General features: G+C 42.2%; 1 protein-coding gene across 2 annotated transcripts in view; it reads right to left on the reverse strand.

Moving 5' to 3' along the window:
- Window positions 1-10,870, reverse strand: part of PPM1D (protein phosphatase, Mg2+/Mn2+ dependent 1D) — a 39,120-nt gene extending 28,250 nt beyond the window's left edge. For both annotated transcript variants that reach the window (XM_005298805.5, XM_065573044.1), the window contains exon 1: window positions 9,288-10,870. In XM_005298805.5, the coding sequence (XP_005298862.2) occupies window positions 9,288-9,750 (463 nt within the window). In that variant the 5' untranslated portion in view covers window positions 9,751-10,870. The remainder of the gene's footprint in view (window positions 1-9,287) is intronic.
- Between the last annotated feature and the right edge of the window lie 9,600 nt (window positions 10,871-20,470).

A 20,470-nucleotide genomic window follows, 5' to 3' on the forward strand; every position in this document is an offset into this window, starting at 1 on the left:
GACAGAACTGCACAGGCTTCTTATGTTTGCTGTCTCACAGCCCCATGTAAAACTTACTACTCAAGAGACACTCCTCCAATTCAGAATTAAATGCATATTAAATATCTACACTGGCTTTTCCTCCTCCCCTTCCACATTAAATTCAAACCTCTCCTCTTCACATTAAATTCCTGCTTTTTCTCAGTCACCACTCTGCCCCTGCCAACATTTATCTTCATCTCCTCCTACGCTCCCCTCCTGCTCCAAAAGTTGTGCCCAAATTTCTCTCCTAACTGCTCCCTTTGTCTACTTCATCTATACTCCCGACTTGACGATTTTTTCCTACAGCCCATTTAATGTTTAGGGCAGCCCCCCAGTTAAGATACACCTAGCCCCACAACCTCCCTCCCTCCTTCAAACATCAGACAGGTCACCATTCCATGAAGCCAACTGTCAACAGCAACCTCATCTTATGCCTGTTCTGCACTGCACCTGCTCATGTCTTTAGACCGTAAACTCTTCAGAAAGGGGATTCGGTTCTCTGGCATATTTTATCTATTGTACTTTACAATTTACACTTACAATGGTTACCATTAAAGAGTTTGCATTTCCCATAGTTCAGTATGTTCCACTGCAGTATATATTCCACCTATCAGAAATACCCTAGTATAGTAAATACCCTAGTACAGTATGTACTTTCCTATGGCATCCACTTTATAACAGAACAAAAACAACATGAGGAACCTGATACACTTATTTAATCCGACAAGCATCAGTAAAGTGAGGATGAGTTATCTTTAGGTTCCAGCAACTTCTCGAACCATTCAAGACAACTATGCTCCTGTTGCAGCCTCCATATATTCTGGGATGGAAATGAAAACATACAGCAAGATCAGCATATTAGGCCTTGAAACCAGGTGCTTTAACCTGGGAGAATTACATCATTAAAAGGGAAGAACCCTCATCCCCCCTCACCTGAGCCCTCCAACCCTTCTCCCCAACCCCCTATCACCATAATCCACTCTCTCCTCGCTGGAGTCCCAAACACCTCTTCACTTACTGCCCCCATTCCTCCGCTCCTTCACCTCCCAGCAAGCATTCACATGTCTAATTTATTTTATTTTCAAAAACAGTTTGATTGCATTTTCCCCATTTTTATTTTTAAAGACAGAGTTTAGCAACACGCCTTCAAACCTTATCACTTCAAGGGCAGAAAACTGAACATTGGCTGAGGGTAGATCAAGAGATTCTGCGTACACGCTTTAGCTGACCAGCTGCAACGGAAACTGGCAGGCTAGAAAGCCTTTTGGCTATTCTGTGTGCACAGTAATCCATCTGGTGCATAAGAATTAGGCACATGCTTAACTAGAGAGCTAAACTCTCTCCCGAATACTATTTGCAATTTTGCTCCCCCCAGGGATATTGGGTGCCATGCACTCTCTAGGGTTAACTCTCGAGCAATTAAGACCCTTGTGCCAGGATTGCAGCCCTGGTAGAATCCATGAATCTTAAGAAAAGCTGCTTTTTTTCCCCCCCCAAGGAGGGGGAGCTGTACCTCAAAAAATCTTTTCAAGTGACCCCAAATTTGGATCACTAATCCTACCCTTTCCCCCATAAGGCTCACCAAATTTCAAAGGAATCAAAGGGTATGTCTACACTTCCAGCCGGATCAGCGAGCAGCGATCGATCCAGCAGGGATGGATTTATCGCGTCTAGACTAGACGCAATAAATCGACCCCCGAGCCCTCTCCCATCAACTCCTGTACTCCAGTGCCGCGAGAGGCGCAGGCGGAGTCGACGGGGGAGCGGCAGCAGTCGACTCACCACGGTGAAGACACCACAGTAATTCAATCTAAGTACGTTGACTTCAGCTACATTATTCACGTAGCTGGAGTTGCGTAACTTAAATCGACACCCCCTCTCCCGCCCAGTGTAGACCATGGCTAAGTAACATTGGAGATTTTAAAGCACTTTAAGAAGTCCAGCATGAAATAGAACGCTATTCTAAACCTGAACTATAGCAGAGCTGGCACTCCACTATACCAACAACAACTGTGGAGAAAGGCCCCCACTAATGAAATCTTGAAGAGAAATATTACTTTGGCCAGTATACATAAAGCCGATAAAACATTTAGAAGGAATGTGTGCAGGCAGAGTCAGGAAAACAACGTGGGCAGCTGCATTCAAACACAATGCATCAATTATCATTTTTCTTAGCCACTGTTTAAAAAAGAAACGTTTTTTGGATTCTCTCTTTGGAATCAAAATCTTCAGTCAGAGGCATGGATAATCTTTAAAATTCTTGTCCAGAAATTCTGTTGTTTGAAGGTTATCACTTGTACAGGTTTAGGTGCCTTCCCACTGTTCACCTTCTGTTAACTGAACAAAAGGACTGGAGCCTTCAAGACAATAAGGATATGTTTACACTACAGCCACACAGCTACCGCACTGCAGCTGTCCCATTGTGGTGTAGAGGCTTCTTCCATCGACAGAAGGAGTTTTTCCATCAATGTAGATAGTTCCCATCTTTCAGAGAGGTGGACTATGTCAAAAGAAGAATCATTCCATTGACTTAAAGACATGTACACCAGGGGTTAGGTGGGCCAAAGTTATGGTGCTCAGAGCACATCATTTTTCATAGCCCTGGTCGATGTAGTCAGGTCAACCTAAGTTCTAGGTGCAGACCAGGCCAACATGTTGTGTACTTCTATAGCACTATTCAACAAGGGATCAAACATTACTTTACAAACATTATGTCCCAAGATCTCTGGGAGGTGGACAACTACTATCCCACCCACTTTGCAAATGAGGCTTGTCCAAGTCCACAGAGCAAGTCGATGACAAAATTATGTCTAGAAGAACCCCAGAGTCCTAACTTCCAGTGGTGTGTTTAGCCAGCAGAAACCACTTCCTCCCCATTTAAAAATTTAATTAGATATCAATTTCATCCCCAATTATTTATTGAACACAAACTCCATTTGACCTGACAGGTGGATCAAAAAGGGCTTTGTCTAGCAAGCAGGACAACTGTGGATATATTTAATACACTCATAAAATGGTGAGATTGAGGCAGAACTCTGAAATCCTCATTTCCATTTAACCTGTGCATTTATTACACAACAACATACACTGGTAGGAACTCATTAGCTGCAACAAACCCTTTTTAGCAATAAAGAAATGTATTAGACAATCAAATTAGTGTTTTCGTAAAATGAAAAGCATTGTAACCAAAATCCCACATTTGAAAACAAAACAGATACAGCAAGAGCTCATGATTTTAAGCTCTCACTCAGCCACACCTATGTCCATCAACATTAAGGGGCTTAAGCAAGTTAAGCCTTGATTTGTTTTAGTGGTGAATACTACATATAATCTAGAATAGGACTTTCTTCAGATATTCAGATCATGCGATCTCAAACTACGAGAGAGATGCGTTTTAACTAGTAAACCCAAATTATTAAAATCCTCTTTGTTCTGTGGGTAAGCAATACATTAATTATCATTGGCCACGCTAAAAAAGATTTTAAAAAAGCTGAAACAAATGTAATGATAGAGTTTATCCATGAGCGTTAGCCCAAAATGGATCTGACATGCGGCATTCAGTGACTTGTATATAATCGGAAACAAAGAACTAAGGATTCTGTTAATATAATACTACTTTCAAAGAACGCAGACCTGATCAGACATCAGTGGATGAGTCAAGACTCCAGATCTATTACTAAAAACTATGACTCTGGGGGAAGGCGCTTACATGCCTCAAGTTTCTTCTCACTTCAGAAAATGAGGATATCTGCCTACTTTAGAAAAGTGCTGTCATGCTGAACACTTGTAAAAGACTTCGGCTTTATTTTCACTGGGGTAATGGAGGTGTTGTTAACTCAAGTTAGCTAATGCAAGGTGGATTTTACCTGCCATTTCACTCTGAATCTCACTCATCGTTAGATTATCAAGTTTAAGATAGCTAACAGATCCCCTCCTCCCTTCATTGTTTTAAGACCCTCACAAAGCCCAGAGTTAAGAAGAGTAGCAGTTTTAACTCAATTTCCTTGCTTTAACCACTTTAAAAAAAATCAGGCTTTTCATAACCCTAATGCAGAATGGATGTTTTTAAAACACCAATACAGTGTTTTTTGTTTTTCTTACACTAAATAAAAGGTTCAGGAGTAGTCAGGTATGCACTTTTATTTCCAAAATAAGGACTTAGTACAAATTGTTTCAGTGTTAATTCCAAAGCGAGGGTCAAGCCAAGACGAAGATTACTAAAATATAAAGATGTACATTTCTTTTTCATCCTGACAAACGTAAACTAAAGACATAACAGGTTGTTACAGGTGTGTCTACAACCACAACACCAGATGGTCAGACAAACGATCCTAACTTTCTCTGTTTGTTTGTGGTTTGGTTTGTTTTTTTAAGTACGAAGCTGTATCCACCACTGACTACACAACTATTCTCATGTGGCCCATTCCCTAGCTAACTCTTGAGCTGCAGCTAGTTGCCTTAAAGGATACACTGCAATAAAACAGCTGTGTTAGATCAGTGGTGATTCGCACAGTAATTTCAGATTTTCTGTAGTGTATAGAAGCCAGGTGCTGACACAAACCTAACCACACCTGATCTAGTGATCTGGAACTGAGGCTTAAGTTCAGTATTTGTTTCAGTGGGATCACAGGTCCCAACAGGACTTCAAAAGCCTGCCACTGAGTATTATCTCAACCCAGCAACATGCATCTTTCAAGCTTTTTTTCCCCCTTTCATTAAGTGTACATGTGAAATGTAAGACCAAGTTTCCTTTTGACAAAACAAGTCCAGTGCACTGTGTTTATACCAGACTCCAATATTCCAGATCATCCAATATGGTGGACAAAAGCTATTTTTCCTAAATCAGATGCACTGAGAGCACATGCGACTTTATCAGTTAAAAGCCACAATGCATTGTTTGTTCTGGACAGTATTAGGTTTTCTCCCTGTCCAAAATGCTCCAACAGCTTCCCAAGCCCCTGGTTCCAACTGCTGCTATCCCTCATTCAAAATACTGCCAGGGCTCCCAAATGTTCCTTGCGTCTTCCCTCCTCTTCCCTACCTGGCCATTGAGAAAGAGCCTTCGCTCAATTACGCTATCTTAAGAAGTTTACATAATCTGTTTTAAAAACACACACAATGCATACCAGGGGTCTTAGTAATGTTCCTTTAAGATTGAGGGACTCTCAGTAGGATTTTTTATAAACAGGGATTTTTCTGACAGTTCGAGGACTATTGCAAGGCAAGATCAAGATGACCCAACTATAAAGGCAAAGTTGTACATCATTAAGTTGACGAATTATTGCCCACTTTATTGTGCACTAAGTTGAGAGTGATCAAAAGAGGAATATTGAGATGAGACAACACCACCACACAATTGCATTCACCACTCAGAATTATACCCGCACGGCCTGTAAACAACAATCTCTCCTACATGTTCGGCAACAGAGGAACAATGAGAAACTGCTGTTATGTCCAAGTAATGTAATTCAACAATAGTTTTCTCGCTTCATTGGATCTATACTCCAACATTTACATTTAAATCATACAATTATATTCTCAGTGTCAGCGTCCGACTACAACATAGCTGCAACTGTGCACTAACACCATCACCTGCCTAATAGTTATAGACTCAGATACCTCTTCCTGCACAGTATCAATTTGTTTTAAAAGGAGTTAGATTTTGGGATGTCCTTAACAACAGAAGACAAATGTGCTAACATGCACTAATACTTTTGGCACAGACAGGCCCCAAATTAGAAGTGTGTAAACTGGTTAACAGTGATAACAAATCTTCACCAGCCTTTTTATATACAAGGCTACATACAGTACTCTACAATAATGGTCCAGAGCAATTTAGGAACACTATTTTGAACCATTACGGTGAAGAATTTTAAATGGGCAAGTTGAAAACCTGTTTGGAGACATGTTAAGACAGGTGCCTACTCTTTCCACCTGTGAAAATCCTTCAGGGCTTGACAAGCTAGAAATTTACGCATTACTAGTAGTTGGTACTAAACCGGTGTCACAAATACAAATACCCCACCCTAACTGACAAAACAGACACCACCTTGGAGTTTGTATTACAAAGGAGTGCAGCCAGCCCAGTGTGCACAATAGTGGGGAAAAGAGAATTTTTGAACAAGAACAAGAGAACAAAGCCCTTCTCTTGAAGAAAGGACCTTGTGGTTATTTTGTTTTGTTTTCCATTCAGACTAAAACAGGATCTCATTGTTTAAGGTCTCCTCCAAAAGGCTCAGACAGCAGACTGCATGGAACTCAACCCACCTACCTTAGAAAGCGTGGAATCAGATCAGTCTGATCACTCTGTCAGGAATGGAACAGCTCATTCCAGGGAATGCAAGTGTTCTAAGCCTGCCATTAAACTACACGTAAGCTAGTTGTAGTCACTGTGTAGCAAGAGATTTAATAAAACAACAAGATGGTAAGTATTGTTTTAATTCTACACACACACACACACACACACACGCACACACCAAGCCCTTCTTCCTTCCACACAAAAATATCACTAAAACCCTACATAAATTGTGGAGCAGTTTTTGTTTGTTTTTTAAATGGGCAAAACAGTGTTAGAAAAACTAATAAGGTTACTACAGTTGTGCAATTACATGGTAGAGTATTAAAAAAAAAAAAAACTTTTGTTTCTGGTCTCCCCATGCTGGTTTTCTGACCCTCTTTCCTCATCGATCAACAAAGCTTTTGCTACACACCGAAGCAGTTTTATAATCCAATTTAATGCTCCTCTCTCTCAGCTTTACTCTGCCCACAAAACAAAGACAGATCCCTCTTGCAGGACATTGGTCATCAGCTTGGAAATATCGGAGTCAATGGCTTATTGGCGGTAACCATGGACAGTCACTCAGGGTATGCGTACGCTACAAACACTACAGCGGCAGCCACACTGCTACAGTGTAGTTGCTTCCTACGTTGCCAGGAAAGGTTTTTCCCACCACTGTAGTTAATCCACCTCTCCAAGAGGCTAGATTGCTGGTAGAAGTCTTCCATCAACCTAGCTTTGTCTACATTGGAGTTAATGAAAACTTCAAGTTTTCGTGCACCTGCAGCAAAAGCTAGCAAGTTTGTGCTCCAGAAATCAGGGAGGAAGGCTTACTGCAAAACTTACAGAGAAGTTACAGAACTACCAGCAAAAGACAGTGCCCTGCCTTAAGCTGTCCTCGAAAACTGTTTAGAACAGTCATATATCAGAAGCTCTGTTTGGTACTCACCAGTTGTTGCTCATAGCATTTCCTACATCACGTCAATAATTTTGTTTTTATGGGGGGGGGGGGTTGCACGTGCTACGAAAACCACCTTTGGTTACCACACTCAGCAGGGAGACAACTAGAAAACAAGCTCATTATCTTTTTCCTCCATGCTCTCTCCCCATTGTTTGGGTCCATATGACCACCCTACTTCCTGTCATGCAAGCCCATAATCTGGGGGTCAGCTGCCACTCCTCTCTTTTCCCTAATATCCAGGCTTTGATCAAGTTCTGCTGTTTCTTCCTCTACAATAGCTCTAAAATCCACTCCTTCCTTTCTGCCCCAACAGCCACTTTTCCCCACACATCCCACTCCAACTATGGCAACCTGTTCTTTCAGGATCTTTCCAATACTTATCTTACCCCTGAAAACCCTGCTCTGTCCAAAATGTTTTTGCAAAAAGTCTCAACTGTTACTTCAACCATGTCATTCCCTTTGAATCACTTCATTGGCTCCCTGCTGTGTTGTGCATGGAATCCTACTTTATCCTCGACTTCAAGGCCCAATATTCATAGTGCTCCTGCCTACAACTTTGACCTGTTCTCATTGTGTGTTCCCTCTCCCTGCCAGCCTTCATACTCCCTTTGTCTTCATGCTTTTCTTCCATGCTGTCCCATATGCATAAAGGGTCCCCAGACTAATCAATAAGCCACAACCCTCACCACATTTAAAATCCTTGTGAAATTTACTTCTGCAGTCTCACCTACTAGATGTGTAAGGAAACATCACATGCATGATAATATCATCACCTACATCTTTCCCTCTTCTCTTGCATAATTAGGACACTCACTTATGTCATGCTGTATTGTTAGGGCAGAGACTGTGCTCTTTGTTTTGGAATGTACTGAGAATATTCCCAGATACTCAAATAGTAAAACAAGTAACAAATAATAATCCCAGTTGCAGCAGCCATGCTTTGAATCCTCCCATCAGCAATCAATGGGCAGAACTGGAGACGGGGCAATTAAGGAAAAATGTCTGCCAGGTCCTTTTGAAGGGACCCATTTGGTACTAAAAAGAACAGGAGTACTTGTGGCACCTTAGAGACTAACAAATTTGTTAGTCTCTAAGGTGCCACAAGTACTCCTGTTCTTTTTGCGGATACAGACTAACACAGCTGCTACTCTGAAACCTGTCATTTGGTACTAAAAGAAGTTCCCCCTTCGTCTCAGGGCATTCCAGGTAAGGAAAGCCTGGAGGTGATCACATGCATAACTCCATAAAATACCAAGATCTACAGAACAGATTTAGCAGGGGTTCCAACTTGCATTGTTAGCAAGGCAACACACAGCTTCACAATCACCCTCTCCTCTTTTATCCAAAGTCTTTATCTAGTGCCTTTCTATCCATCACAATGTCTCCTCACAGCATGGGGTCCTTTCCCTTCCCCAAATAATCTTTACCAAACGTCTTGATCGAACCAGAAAACCATTTTTCCCCCGGAAACATATTTGCAGTCTCTCCACATGTAGACTGAAACGATTATAATGATGAAGTTGGCGTCCTGTTTCCAGCAGCAATGGAGGGAAACTTTGCAACCATATAACTCACCAGTATGTTAAAAAAAAAAAAAAAGGAGAGGAGTCGAAAGTGAAGAAAGAAAGAGATAGCTGAAACCGGGGTGTTTCCCCCATTCTCAATAATAGTGCATGGAGAAACTTGGTGGTGTCTTGTTCCCAGTGCAGGATGATACTGACCTGTTTCCAAAGGGGGAGAGGGGGAAGAGACAGGTGCTGCCCTTTTACCCCGGGTCGAGGGTGCAAATTGGAGGGAACAGGGGGAAAGTAGCAGGCAGAGAAGTAAAAAGGCGATTATCCTGCTCCTTAAAGGGGGGGTGGAGAGAGGAGAGGCGATCACTGCCCAACCAATTCCCAAATGGGAGGGGCAGGGGGAGAAGCGGGAAGGGGGGAGGCTGCCGCCCTGATAACAGTTCGGAGGGGCGACGAAGATTAGGAGCAGAAGCGAGGGAGAAGCTGAACCGATCTGGCAGCGCCTGTAACTTACGCAGCTTTTTCCACATGGCCCGGTGGCAGGCAATGAAGCCTTTGCGCAGGGCCGCGCACACCTCGGCCGGCTCGGCGGAGCAGAATCCCTTCTGCTTCTTGATGAAACCCCAGAGGTTCTCCCGAGCGAACTGGGCCGCCTCCCGGCCCCCGTGCCCGTCACACACGGCGAAGAAGGCCACGGAGCGGCGAAGGCACCGGCTGGAGCCGGGGGACGGCTCTTCCTCTTCCGCCGCCTTCGGGCTAGCGCCTCTCCCCCGGCAGCTTGCGGGCAGGGGGTCGTGCCTGGCCCTGGACTCGGCCGCCCGCTGGCTTCCAGGCCCCGATCCGCCCTTGTAAGCGGGGCCCTCCTCCCCTTCGGCCGGCAGCTCCGGCTCCACCACGATCTGGGTCACATCCTCCATGTATTTCCTGCCGCCCTGGTCGGAGAACACGCTCACCCCCAGCGAGTACAGACCCTCCATGGGGGCACCGGGGTAGAGGCTGGAGCCGCTTCTCCGACAGTAGCAGGCCCCCAAAGAACCAGCGCGGGGTCTCCAGCCGAGCGGCTCTGGCGCGCTCCCCCGCCAGCAACTCCAGCCGCGGCCGGTGACTATTGTTTATGTTCGAGGCGCTGTTTGGGCATGTCCGAGACACGGAACGCGGCGCTCATGTAACAATCCCCGATGGAACCCGCAGGACCTGAGCGTTCCGAGGCGCAGCGCCCCCTGCCGCACGCCAGGGCTCACTGTACCTCCAGCGTCACCGTTCGAAACAGCGCCCCCTGCGCCCGTCCGCGAGTCGGGCCTTGCAACAACCCTCTGCAGCGCACAGCGCGGTAACCAGCAGTGGCCCCCGCAGGCGCGGGCAGGGCGTTAAAAGCTTCTGCTGGTCCTAGGTCCACTTCAGAGGCTTCTCTATAGGGGGACCATCGACCAGTTAACAAGTGTAAAAAATGGGGGTGGGCATAGGCCCCTGTACAAGACAAAACCTCAACTATTGGGATTGTCCCTATAAAATTGGGACATCAGATCACCCTAGTTCTCTATTAAGACTTAACTTTTAATTTAACTGGAGATTGCTATAGTACCATAAATGTACAGGCACTTTACAAGGAGGGAGTACAGCTTTATTCAATAGGGTGCCAGCTACCAAGCCAAAGTCCTGAAACTTACCCCTTGCCATAGCTATCTTTAAAAACCTTTCACTCTAGTCCCTGATGGCTTTACCTCACCTCACCTCACCTTGAAGACTGACTCAGCCTTGCTATCGCAGCAGCAGCTCCTACAGGGCCCATGGAATAGGGTCCTGAAGGACAGACAGAACTGCTAGGGCTGGATCCTTGGTTATATAACAGAACAAGATCTGTAAAAAGCAACAGAGTGTTCTGTGGCACCTTATAGACTAACAGATATATTGGAGCATAAGCTTTCGTGGGTGAATACCCACTTCGTTGGATGCAGGTATTCCACTTCGTCGGAAGTGGGTATTCACCCACAAAAGCCTATGCTCCAATACGTCTGTTAGCCTATAAGGTGCCACAGGATTCTTTGTCACTTTTTACAGATCCAGACTAACACGGCTACCCCTCTGATACAGAACAAGATATGCTCATTGCCAGAAAGAGCTTTATTTAAAACAAATTTGTGCCAGGTACTTTAAAGTCTCACAACGCCGCTAAGAAATACAATAAGGAACTATGCCCATTTCACAGATGTGTAGGCACAGCAGTTGTTATTAAACATAGATTTTCATTAAGTCTAAACGATGCTTTCTACAACACTTAAAAGACCAGGTTCCTTGCCTTGGAGCACATCATGGGCATGCAGAGCCAGGAATAAGAACATAGGACTGGAAAGGACCTCCCAGGTCACTGAGTCCAGTCCCTGCTATCAAACAACCCATCATATAATCCCATTCATAAATTTATCTGTCTCCCTCTTAAAACTAGTTAAGTTGTTTTCCCCAAGTACTATTGAAAGGTTGTTCCAATATTTATTGGGACAAATCTTGCTCTGATTCTGCACAGTATAATCCTCCCTGAAGTCAAATGGATGAATTGTACAGGTTGTAGATTGTGGCAAATCCTAATTCCTGTTGCTAGATTTAAAACATGAATTAGAACCAAGCAGACTAACTCCCATTCCTGTGCTCTCTGTATATGCATATAGGTTATTCTGATATTTGTGAAGCTCACCAAAATAGGGAAAAGTCAAGGGGAATATCTAATTCATTATGATGATTAAAAGAACCAGTGGTTTACGAATTCCAAGATGTTTCTTTTCCCCCCTTTTCATCCTGATGAGATGTCATTTTGTACTTCCAAATGGAATCCAACATTTCATAATTCGTTGGGATTGTTGCATTCCGGCCAAATTGATTTATGTCTGATGACTGGAATTATTTATTAAATATTTTATAATCAAAGCATTTTACCTCATACAGATCATATAACGAAATGAGAGCAGAGTGGGGTTTTTTTTTGTTTGTTTGTTTGTTTTTGCTGTATAACAGCCACACCCCAAACTTGTAACCGGACACGCACAAAAATCCCAAAACAAATGCTTTAACATATCTTGGGTGTGGAGCTGCTGAGGATTATGCAGCATGCTAAAGTACATTCCTATAGTAACTCCTCACTTAACATTGTAGTTATGTTCCTGAAAAATGCAACTTTAAGCGAAACGATGTTAAGTGAATCCAATTTCCCCATAAGAATTAATGTAAATAGGGGGCGTTATGTTCCAGGGAATTTTTTTTCACCAGACAAAAGACTATATATATATATATATATATATATATACACACACACACACATATCTTATCACACACGGTATAAGTTTTAAACAAACAATTTCATACTGTACACAGCAATGATGATTGTGAAGCTTGGTTGAGGTGGTGAAGTCAGAGGGTGTGATATTTCCCTGGGAATGCCTTACTGCTAAACGATGAACTAGAACAGCTGAGCCCTCAAGGGTTAACACATTGTTGTTAATGTAGCCTCACATTCTACAAGGCAGCACAAATGGAGGGAGGGGAGACAGCATGGCAGGCAGACAGACAGAGACACACAAGTCAAATAAGAGGTGGTGTTCCTACAACAATGGAAAAACCACTTCCATCACTGTAGGTTGCATCTACACTACAGGGTTATGCTGACATAGTTATGGCGCCGTAGCTATGCAGCTACATGGCCACATTGTACATAGTCATAATGTAGGCAGGGCTAGTTTCTACAAAGGGGTTTGCACCAGTTAAAGTATATTGGTTTAAAAATAGATTTAAATTAAACCAGTGCAATGTCGGTGTTTAGACAAGGCCTAAGGTGTGCTTTGACATTTTGTGGTAAGGTAACCTGTAATACTATTGTTTTAGCAGCTCAAGCCTGGTTTACACTATAAAGTTTTCTGGTAAAACTTGCTTTCTGTCAGCATGCATTCACCTTCAGTTCTGATAAAACCCTATACTTCTGCCAGTAAATGTATACCCCAGCAGCATAAGTTCAACTCCAACAAACAGCCCTCCAGCAACAATCCCACAATGCCACTGTCCCCACAGCAGTAACCACCTCTGTCAAATTTTTGAACTCCTCTACCAAGGGGTCACAGCAACCAGAAGCTATATACGTACACTTTTAAATCCCCAGCGTGTTTTGGAAATGCCTTTCTTCCTGCTAGCCCATTGTTGCAAACACACAGGTATGGCTCCTTGTAAAGCTAAAGCTAAAACTGCAGCTAAATCTTTTGCTTCTGCCTGTTCCAGGAAAGAAATCCTGGATTTCCTCAGTTAATGGGGGAAAGGAGCAGTGTAAGCACAGCTGCAAAATTCCCACAAGAGTAAAATGTTTATTTGAACAGTGCCAAGGAGATGCAGAAGCTGGGGTACAGCAGGGAGGAGTTCCAATGCTGGGCAAAGGAGAAGGAACTGCAACAGTCCTACCAAAAGGAGGGCAACAAAAAGGTCAGGTGCTGCTCCCCAGAGCTATTGCTACTACACAGAGCTAAATGACATACTGAGCAGGAACCCCACCACCAATCTGTGAGTGGCGGTGGATCTTCTGTGATTTCTGGATGATGGCACTCCAGAACTGTACAGATGAAGAGGAGGGAGGACATAGACGATGCAGAGCCAACAGAGAGCCAGGCGCTCTTCTAGTCCCAGCCAAACCCAACCCAACCCAACCCAAATGAACCCAGAGAGTGAACCCACTGAAAAAAGGGACTCAGGAATGTGTAATTTAATGTTCCAAAGGTGTGAATGCTTGTATGTGTTGCCAGTCCCTTCCCCAATTCAGGGAGTAATTGACCTTGGTAAATAAATTCAGCCCTCTTTTCTTTGGTTAAATATTTTCCAAGCCCTCCACATTATATATGGTAAGTGGTATGCAATATATTCAACTCTAATTCAAATTATTACATCTCTAGTGATAGAGAGAGAGGATATAAACATTTTGAGTTTGCATTGTTACTAATTTAAAAATAATGAGTGACTAGATGCCTTAGGGGTTTTGCAATGGGAGATGGAGCCTTTCACCTTTAGAAAACTGGTGTTCAGGTTAGCTAATTAGCAACTGGTGCTTTGACAACATGAAATGCAAATGTTAAACCCAGCCAGGCTGATAGTGGCCAGAGGTTATTTACCCACTAATTGTTGCTAGGTGGCCTAAGTGAAGTGAGTTGGAAGTCTCAGTAGAATTGCTAGTGGGCAAGTATCTATGGGTACATCTACACTGCAAATTAAGGAGTAATTGTAGCATGGTAGGCACACCTACGATAGCTTTAATCTAGCTAACATGGATAACAATAGCCGTGAAGATGCAGCAACACAGACCCCATCATAAGTAGCAATTTGAGTACATACCCAGGGTCCCTGGCAGACTTGAAGTGGGGCAGCTAGCTCACACTGAAGCCTGTGCCACAGCATCTTCAGTGCCATTGTTATCCAAACTAGATTGATTAAACCTAGAACAGATATGCCTACTGGCTCCACAATTACACCTTAAACTGCAATATAGGCATACCTTTAATCACAATTACCTCCACTAGGGTGACCAGATGTCCCGATTTTATAGGGACAGGCCCGATATTTGGGGCTTTTTTTAATATGGGCTCCTATTATCTCCCAAGCCCATCCCGATTTTTCACATTTGCTATCTGGTCACCCTAACCTCCACAAATAGCATCCCTCCCTATTGTTAATCTTCCTCAGAGAAGCTAAGGATTGGAAAGGCATGGAAACTGATCTCCACCTTGAGACCCTTTCCTGTCAGGGTAGGGATGAAGTACACTGACCAATTAGTATGGGGAAGTTTGTACAACCTGTTCTTTGGATAAGATGCTTCCATCCCGATGCTGGCAGTTGGACACTGCACCAATCACCTGCAGTAATTCACTATTTTAAATAAACATAAGATACAGGGTCACATACAGCTTCCTTGTAGCTAATTGCTTATATACAGATAGAGAAAATTTCACAAGAAATTTGAGAGTAAAATGATTTAACTGTTTTCATCTCACTACTTATTCAGAAAGAGATACAAGATCTCCAGCTGGCCAGACTACAGAAAGACAGCAGCTTAGATTATCTTCTCAAGACCAATATAGATGAAACCTACGAAACATTAAATTTACTTGTCTGAATTGGAGCAAGCAAAGAATGTCAGCATAAAGAAGAAAAATTTTTCTGACAAGAGGAATGTTCACACAAACACTCTCCTTTTCTTTGTGTAGTTTTACAGGAGCCAATGCACCAGACTGCTAGTCTACAGCTTAATTATTTCCTGTTAGAAGCTTACAATTTTAAACTTCCAACAAATTCCCCATAATACTGTTTTAAAGGTTCCTGTAATGTCCACATCAAGAAGATAGAGCTCGTCCATATTTTAGGCATGTAAATAAACTTCCTTCCCACTTCAAAATAAGCAAATTATGTTACAAATGCAAGTAGAGTATTTTTACATTTGTCCTAGCAAGCTAATCCAATAATTTAAAATATCTATTTTAACACAACTGCTGAAGTGTGAACAAACATCTCAATCATACCAAAGCTTAAAGCCCTCATCTTGACTAAGAAGCTTCAGAGAAAACACAAATATGGGAGAATATTGTCTAAACCTTTCGAGAAATCTCATTTTTCACTGGTATTTTAATGAAATACTTCAATTACACATGGGTATACTCTCATCTATGTCAATATGTCAACTGGCTTCATGCAAGTATCTTACCTTTAGAAAATGAATGTAAGGAACAACATTGTTTTGTCAGGAGATGGACTAGGTGAGGACTTTTCCATCTGTAATATCCAGGATTCTTTTTTCCCCTGTAAAACAGACAAAGCACTTATAGAGCACCTTTCACCAAAGAATCTCAAAATGCCTTAAAAGTATTTATCTTTTTGACCCAAAGTAATCTAGGGACCATGATAGGTATTCTAATTACAGCATACTTCCCGAATGAGGGGAGTTAAAGAAGCCTCCCATTTCTCTCTGTGAAGTAGATATTAGATCTATTTTACAGGTGGAAGAAAATGAGGCAGAACAGTTAAGGGATTTAGCTAAGGTCACAAAAATAGTCAGTGACAGAACTAAGAAAAGAAACTAAGAGTCTTGACTCCTAACTTGCTGCTCTAACCATGAGACTCATGTCTAGCCTCATAATAGATCTTTAGTATCTATTTCATACATGCATACATACGTCCTCAAAAAAATCTCTATTCACAAACACACATATATATAAAGTGGCAACTAAAATTATATCAATATAATTTGTTATATCAATATAACTTGTGGTATTAGTTTTTCAGGAACCATCACTTTGAGTTCATTGCCATGGTAAAAAACTCAAGCAGGTCCTCCCCTCTTCTTTCTAGGCTTAAGTACTAAGTGGTAGAACATTAATTCAGTTGTTCACAACGATTAAACCTTCCTCCATATCACCAAAAGTGATTTTTTCCACAGGTACACCAGCTGAGGTAGAAAAGGAAACCTGAGCCTAACAGTTCCACCAGCTTGTCCAACCTTCAAGTATGTAAGGAATGAATTTAAATAGTCCAATGTTAGCCAGCAGTGATAACTTTGTAGTGATCTCAGCTTAGTTTTGGAAAACTTTAGGTCATAGGAACAACAGGTTCAAAGTACATCAGCATGAACTCATGCCTCTGTATTTCCTCCATAGAATCTCTCTGTCTGCATTTATTCCAAGGGGAACTTTTCAGATGATATTGTAGCAATCAAGGTCTCATTTGCACTCAGAATACGCTATAACCAGGAGATTGTGATCTGGTTTTCTTATATGACATTCCCATTCTCCTCACTGTTAGGCTGATCAGTTTCTTCGATGATTTTTCAAAGGCCAAACTGAAACATGGAAAAAGTAAATGAAGACATGAGATGTGACATGTACTTTGTATTATTTAAAAATTAACTTTTCATAATCCAAGGTATTAGGGAAAAAAGGAAGTTTGTTTACAAAACATTTAAAAGATGACAGTGTCCTTTGTCTTTGTTTATTTCCTATACATCTATACACACACTTAAAATACCAGGGACTATATAAGTATATAACTCTTTCTCCTCTCACATACCACAAACTCACGTAAGGCTCTTTCTGAAGACGGGTCTTTGCTTCACAGTCAAAGGCCTGATCAGTACTAGCCTTGAAGTGATGGCAGAAGAACTACTGACTTCAGTATGAAAAAATATACCCTTGACTGACACAGTCACGCCAACCTAACCCCCAGCGTAGACACAGCTATATCAATGGAAGAATGCTTCTGTCAATGTACCTACCATCGTTCAGTGAGGTGGTGTTCCTGTACCAATGGAAAAACCATCGGTTGGAGTAGGCTGTGTCTACACTATGGATTATGTCTATGTATCTACAGAGACTCCTATAACTTGTATTATATTAATAGATCATTGATGTTGATTTTCAATAAGTCTTAGAGCTCTGGGGAAGTTCCAGAAGACTGGAATAACACTAATGTTGTGCCAATTTTTAAAAAGGGTAATCAGGATGACTATTATAGGCCTTTCAGGCTGACATTGATCCTGGGCAAGATAATGGAGCAGCTGATACAGGACTCAATTAATAAAGAATTAAGTAAGGGTAATGTAATGGAAAATAGATCCTATCAGACTAACTCAATATCTTTTTTTGACAAGATTACAAGTTTGGGAGATAAAGGTAATAGTGTTGACATAACATACTTAGACTTTTCCAGGGCATTTGACTTGATACTGCACAACATTTTGATTAAAAAACTAGAACTATATAAAATTTAGCCTGGCACACATTAAATGAATTAAAAACTGTCTATTAGGTCTCAAAGTAATTGTAAATAGGGAATTGTCACAGAGCAAGTATGTTTCCAGTGGGATCCCGCAAGTCTCAAAGTAATTGTAAATAGGGAATTGTCACAGAGCAAGTATGTTTCCAGTGGGATCCCGCAAGGATGAGTTCATGACCCTATGGCAGTGTTTCCCAAACTTGGGACGCCGCTCGTGTAGGGAAAGCCCCTGGCAGGGTGGGCCGGTTTGTTTACCTGCCGCGTCCGCAGGTCCGGCCGATCGCGGCTCCCACTGGCCGCAGTTCGCTGCTCCAGGCCAATGGGAGCTGCTGGAAGCGGCGGTCAGTACGTCCCTCGGCCCACGCTGCTTCCAGCAGTTCCCATTGGCCTGGAGCAGTGAACCACGGCCAGTGGGAGCCGCGATCGACCGGACCTGCGGACGCGGCAGGTAAACAAACCGGCCCGGCCTGCCAGGGGCTTTCCCTACACGAGCAGCGTCCCAAGTTTGGGAAACACTGCCCTATGGTATTTAACATTTTTATCAGTGACTTGGAAGAAAACATAAAATCGTTGATAAAGTTTGCAGTTGACACAAAAAATGGGGGAGTGGTAAATAACAAAGAGGACAGGTCACTTAGGCTTGGTCTACACTACCCCCCCTAATTCGAACTAAGGTACGCAACTTCAGCTACGTGAATAACGTAGCTGAAGTTCGAAGTACCTTATTTCGAATTAGTTCAAACTTACCTTGGTCCACACTCGGCAGGCAGGCTCCCCCGTCGACTCCGCGGTACTCCTCTCGGCGAGCTGGAGTACCGCAGTCGACGGCGAGCACTTCCGGGTTCGACTTATCGCGTCCAGACTAGACGCGATAAGTCGAACCCAGAAGTTCGATTTCCAGCCGTCGAACTTGCCGGTAAGTGTAGCCAAGGCCTCATTCAGAGAGATGTAGGTGCAAGCTAATAATATGCATTTTAATAACACTAAATGTAAATGTATACATCTAGGAACAAAGAACATTGGCCATGCTTACAGGATGGGGGACTCTATTCTGGGAAGCAGTGACTCTGAAAAAGATTTGGCAATTGTCATGAATAGTCAAATATGAGATTCTAGTGTGATGCTGTGGCCAAAAGAGCAAATCGATCCTGGGATGCACAAACAGGGAATATCGAGTAGGGGTAGAGAGGTTATTTTACCTCTGTATTTGGCATTGATGTGACCACTACTGGAATACTGTCCTGTTCTAGAGCCCACAATTCAAGAAGAATGTTGATAAATTGGAGAGGGTTCAGAGAAGAGCCATCAGAATAATTAAAGGATTAGAAAACATGATTTATAGTGATACATTCCAAGATTAAAATCTATTTTTTTTTAACAAAGAGACGGTTAAGAGGAGACTTTAATACAGTCCAAGTACCTACATAAGTGACACGATATGCCGGAATAGTCTCTGTACTGTAGACATAACCAAAGATGTTTTCGGACTTTGGCAACTTAGGCATGCATAATTGTTATTAATATAAGCGCATCAAAGAGGTCATTGAATGGTACACATTCTGCTTATAAATTAATAATATGGCTTAAAGGAGTACATTATTTTTTAGCAACCAGAAGGTTATTACAAAATAAAAACAGATAAGCAGTGTATGTAAGCATTGCAGAACAGTTACAGTGAATAAAGTAGGTCAGCCAGTTTCTATAATTAAAGCCTGCTAAATGAAGAAAGCAGGCATATTTGTCAGACATAATAAGGCCAAGTGACAAATCTCAAGCAACAGAATTCATAGAGATGGAACATAATGCATGCTAATAAACTGAGACCAGGAAAACAAGCTCAAAGTCAGACTTGGATAACATTATTAGAAGTAACCACATGCCTGCCTATTCAACATTTCCCAGAGAGTTAAGAAATGTATATTGTACATTTCTCTCTCGCAATAGTGAGAAACACAGAAGTACAGAAAATCCACAGACAGCCTTTTTAACAACATTAATAACCATTAATGTAAAATTTAAAATAATAAAAACCAACTGACTCATTGTGCAATCTTTATTTTGGAGAAGTTCTATGGCCTGTGTTGTACAGGAGGACAGACTAGATGATGAGTGCTCCCCTCTGGCCTTGAAATCTATGAATCCTGGGCACGTCAGCTGCTTTCTCTTAATCTGTGAAATGGATAGGATAACCCGCACAGAGCTTTAGTGAGGGTTAATTAATGTTTAAGTATTTTGAGGTTATATAAAAGACTATTCATAAAGTAGATTAGGAATAAAGTAATAAGTATTATTAAATGTACTGTACTGGCCCTTTGTTTAATTCTATTATACCTTAATTCATTCATTTATTCTTAAGGGGTGAAGGGTATGCTACAAAATCCCAACAGGGGAAACTCATTCCTACCCAGTGAGGATGTATCCTGTTATCCACTCTGGAGAATCATCAGACAATAATAGAAGTATGCTAGCCAAGATTTTGAGAGACAACAAAAAGAAAAGAGAAGAGAGAAGAGAAATAATGGTTACTGATACACTGTCAAGGGAAAAAATCCTAAAAGGACAATATCCTCCTGCAACCTGTATTTGAAAAACAAACACCTTTGACAGTGACATCTACAAGCTTATTGGAAACAGATGAAAACCCAATCCCTTGGAACTTTTAGAAAGGATAAAGTAATACACCGCTACCTCGATATAACGCGACCCGATATAACACAAATACAGATATAACGCGGTAAAGCAGGGCTCCGGTGGGGCGGGGCTGCACAGTCCGGTGGATCAAAGAAAGTTCATATAACACGGTTTCACCTATAACACGGTAAGATTTTTTGGCTCCCGAGGACAGCGTTATATCGAGGTAGAGGTGTATGTTGTTGGCAGCAATCCTACATTGGCCATGGCAGGTTGGACTAATCC

This window comes from Chrysemys picta, chromosome 19, assembly GCF_011386835.1.
Source record: "Chrysemys picta bellii isolate R12L10 chromosome 19, ASM1138683v2, whole genome shotgun sequence".
In the NCBI taxonomy this organism is placed as follows: domain Eukaryota; kingdom Metazoa; phylum Chordata; order Testudines; family Emydidae; genus Chrysemys; species Chrysemys picta.